At 46.2% G+C, this 3329-nt stretch overlaps 1 protein-coding gene across 1 annotated transcript in view; it reads right to left on the bottom strand.

Annotated features, from left to right (window-relative positions):
* Window positions 1–3159: 3159 nt before the first annotated feature.
* EMH_0027690 (uncharacterized protein) overlaps window positions 3160–3329 on the bottom strand; it is a gene marked incomplete at both ends in the record, with an annotated part of 4854 nt that continues 4684 nt past the window's right edge. Inside the window, 2 exon segments of the mRNA XM_013497321.1 lie at window positions 3160–3267; window positions 3271–3287. Of these exon segments, the coding sequence (XP_013352775.1) occupies window positions 3160–3267; window positions 3271–3287 (125 nt within the window).

Raw genomic sequence — 3329 nt, 5'->3', positions numbered from 1 at the left:
ACCCTAAACCCTAAACCCTAACCCCTAAACCCTAACCCCTAAACCCTAAACCCTAAACCCTAAACCCTAGACCCTAAACCCTAAACCCTACCTTTGCCTTGAGTAGTACGCAGTATCCGTATATGCAGGAGAGGTTGAGGGGCCCGAAGTCAAGAACAAAGGGCTCATATACAAAGAGTTCATCTGTAGAGAAGAAGTGAACTGCTGCTGTATCGACAGGAGCAGCATAAACACGCCGAAAGTACAGCCGACCCTGCAGCACCTCTATCGTCTCTCGCAGCATACGCCGCTCACCCACAGACAGCATTGCATGCGTCATCGTCTCAGCAGCAGCAGCAGCAGCAGCAACAGCAGCAGCAGCAGCAGCAGCTATGTTGCATTGAGTTGCAGCAAATGCAGGTGTAGTATCACCCGCTGCAACTCAAACCAAGAAGAGATGCGAGAGAGAGAGGAGAAACGGTGAATAAAAAAGACAAAAAAAAAAAACTATGTCGATACTTATAGTTACATATATATTATATATATATATATATATATATATATATATATATATATATATATATATATATATATATANAAAAAAAAAAAAAAAAAAAAAACAAAGGCTGCATCACTCAGCCGCGGGCGTCGCCGCGCAGGCAGAGAAAGTGAAAAGGCGGAGAAGAAACAAAAAAGATGAAATTGAACAAAGAGTAATGCTGGATATCCCCATGCCCAGAGCAGAAACCTGCGTATACACCCCAGCACCGCCTGAAACGTCCGGGGGTTGCTGAGGCTATCGAGGTGTATGCATGCGCCTCTTCACCGCCACAACAAAAAGAAAAGCTGCACGGAAACCTCGTGCAGGGGCCCTCTTTAAACGCTGCAGAAGGAACAGAAAGTTCAGTTGAAAGCACCTCTCGGAGAGGAGAGCAGCCCGCCGAGGCTGTTGGCCGATGAGGCGGAGATGCGGCGGAAACTCGGCGTGTGGCGGGGTGTATATACACCGCAGAGTTTGAATTTTTGATGAAGAACTGGGCCGTTGAGCTGCAGTGGCTCCATGGGCTGTGGGTTGCCTGCGTTTATATTATATTGTTTTGTTCACTGTCTGTTGGGTGTGGTGCACTGCTTCAGGCCTCCGTGGCGGTCCGATGGGAGCTGCAGATACACCGCAGGAAACCCCCACCTGTATATGGAGTTACTTCCACCCTCTCTGCCACAAACTGTCGAAAAAGTGTATGTCTGTTTGCCTTGGCCCGGCCGAGGTGTAGCGGCAAGGCTTCTGCGGCGCTGCGGAGCAGGAACGAGACGGTTCCCTCTGAACCAGCAGTGTGAACAAAAAAAGCAAATTCAGCTCAAATGAACTGAGAAAAAAATGTAACACACGCTTCACCGAGTGCCTTGAGGTGTATGGTCAGCTCCGCAGCAAGCCTGATGGAGGCAGCCCCGCTCCCGCAAGACGATGAGCAGCGGTGGCTGGTGAGCGGTATGCGTTGTGCTTCGATTCGTCGATAAAAAGTAAAATATAAGTCTCTGAGTTGAAGGAATATAAATTTCTTTATAAAGAACAAAAGATCAGAGGTTTTATCCCAAAGATTACCGTGAAAACGAGAGGTTTCTCTCTCCTCGATCGCGACACCTCGTGCACTGCGTCGCGACGGCCGCCCTTCCTCTTTTGCAGGTTTCCGGTGTTTTTTATTTGTTGAATGCATTCAAGTATAATTTCAGAAAGAGAAAAGTCTAGAAGAGAACCTTTTAAAAAGAAGAATCCACCGTCTCAGCTCCAGACGACACAGCAAGCCGCTGCTACCGCCCGGTTCCGTGCACTTGTTTTCTTATGGGGTAGAGAGAGCTGCCCACTGGTCAAGCAGAGGAATAAAGACAAAAACAAAAGACGTATTCAATGCGAACAGAAGCAAACAAAATTCACTAGAAAGTTCCTTTATGCTAGGAACTCACTGCAGCCTGCCTTGCCGTTGCCAGCTGTGTCGAGGGTGAGGGAGGACGCGAGCAGCTGTACAGTTGAACTGCAACTAGAACCGGGTAGAAGGAAACAAATTTTAGTTTTTGTTTAGTTTATTCTGCACTTTTATTTGTAAAGAGGTTACATTCGCAACAAGTTGAACAAATAGCTACAAGGCCACCGCCGATGCGCTGTGCAGAGCAGAGAGAGGAGGGTATTCATGTACACTGTAGGCTCAGAGTAGTAGTTTGAATTTCCTTATATAGAACACGTTAAACTTTCGTTTTATTTAAGCCAGTTATATTTTTACTTAATTTAAACAAATTAAACAATTAAAGAGAAGTGTTGGCCGCTTGTATATTAAGGCATTCTACACCACTCGCGAGGACTTGTAGGCAGCGCTGAACATGAACTGGGTTTCTGTGTAGGTGTTTAGTTGTTTCGTGTTTATGCATACAGCAAGTATATCTAAATAAAAGTGTTTTAATTTATATTTTTTAAAACGAACCCTTCCCAGGGTTCAATACACATCAAGCAGAGGAAGCTGTTTTCTGTTTCCTCAGCTTCTCTATACATCTGTCGGTTGCACTTGTATGATGCCGTAGTTATTTGTATTTCTTTAATACTGATATTTATTGCGTTGTAGCTGTGTTCAGCGTGTAAAGCCAATATTTTTATTATGAAAGTATGCGTTGAATCTACCTGGCGTGTTTTGTGCGTTGATGGGGTGAACTCTGCACTGCAGAGCCAGATATTTGTGTGTAAGCAGTTCAGAGCATACACATTCTATATTATTCATGAAGGAGCTTGTGCTCGAGAGTTTATGTATTAGAATTACGCTATGTTTAGGACTAGGGTTTAGCGTTGGAGGGTCCTACGCAACGATTCCAGTTTGTAAGCTATTGAATTGAATTTTTTGTCAGTTGTTGAATTGCGTCTGCTGAAATATTTGTTTTCTATTTTTTTTCTGAGAGTTTAAGCGGTGTACCTACGCCCGCGACATGCAGTGCGAGGGGTACGCACAGCAGGCGACTGGCTCCAGCAGTGCAGAAGAACTGGGAGAGGTGAGGCCCCCCTAGCTGCATGAATCCCTGTATGCACTTAGACTTGAATGCGTGCATGCGTGCATGCATGCATGCGCGAATGCATGCACGCGTGCATGCATGCATGCATGCATGCGTTTAGTGGCTTGCCGAGGAGAAGAGAAACAAAAGAAACTAAGAAAGCTGCAGCATAACCCAGTTCATTCCCGAGACGCCTTGCGAACGCAGATCCTGAGGACAATCCAACGTGGGGCCCCCATGCATCTCGAGGGTTGCTGCAGCNCGCCTTGCGAACGCAGATCCTGAGGACAATCCAACGTGGGGCCCCCATGCATCTCGAGGGT

The sequence above is a fragment of the Eimeria mitis genome, genomic scaffold, assembly GCF_000499745.2.
Source record: "Eimeria mitis Houghton genomic scaffold, Emh_scaff26, whole genome shotgun sequence".
NCBI classification, from domain to species: Eukaryota; Apicomplexa; class Conoidasida; order Eucoccidiorida; family Eimeriidae; genus Eimeria; species Eimeria mitis.
Note: the sequence above shows the minus strand (reverse complement) of the source record. Positions and strands in the feature narration are given on the sequence as shown.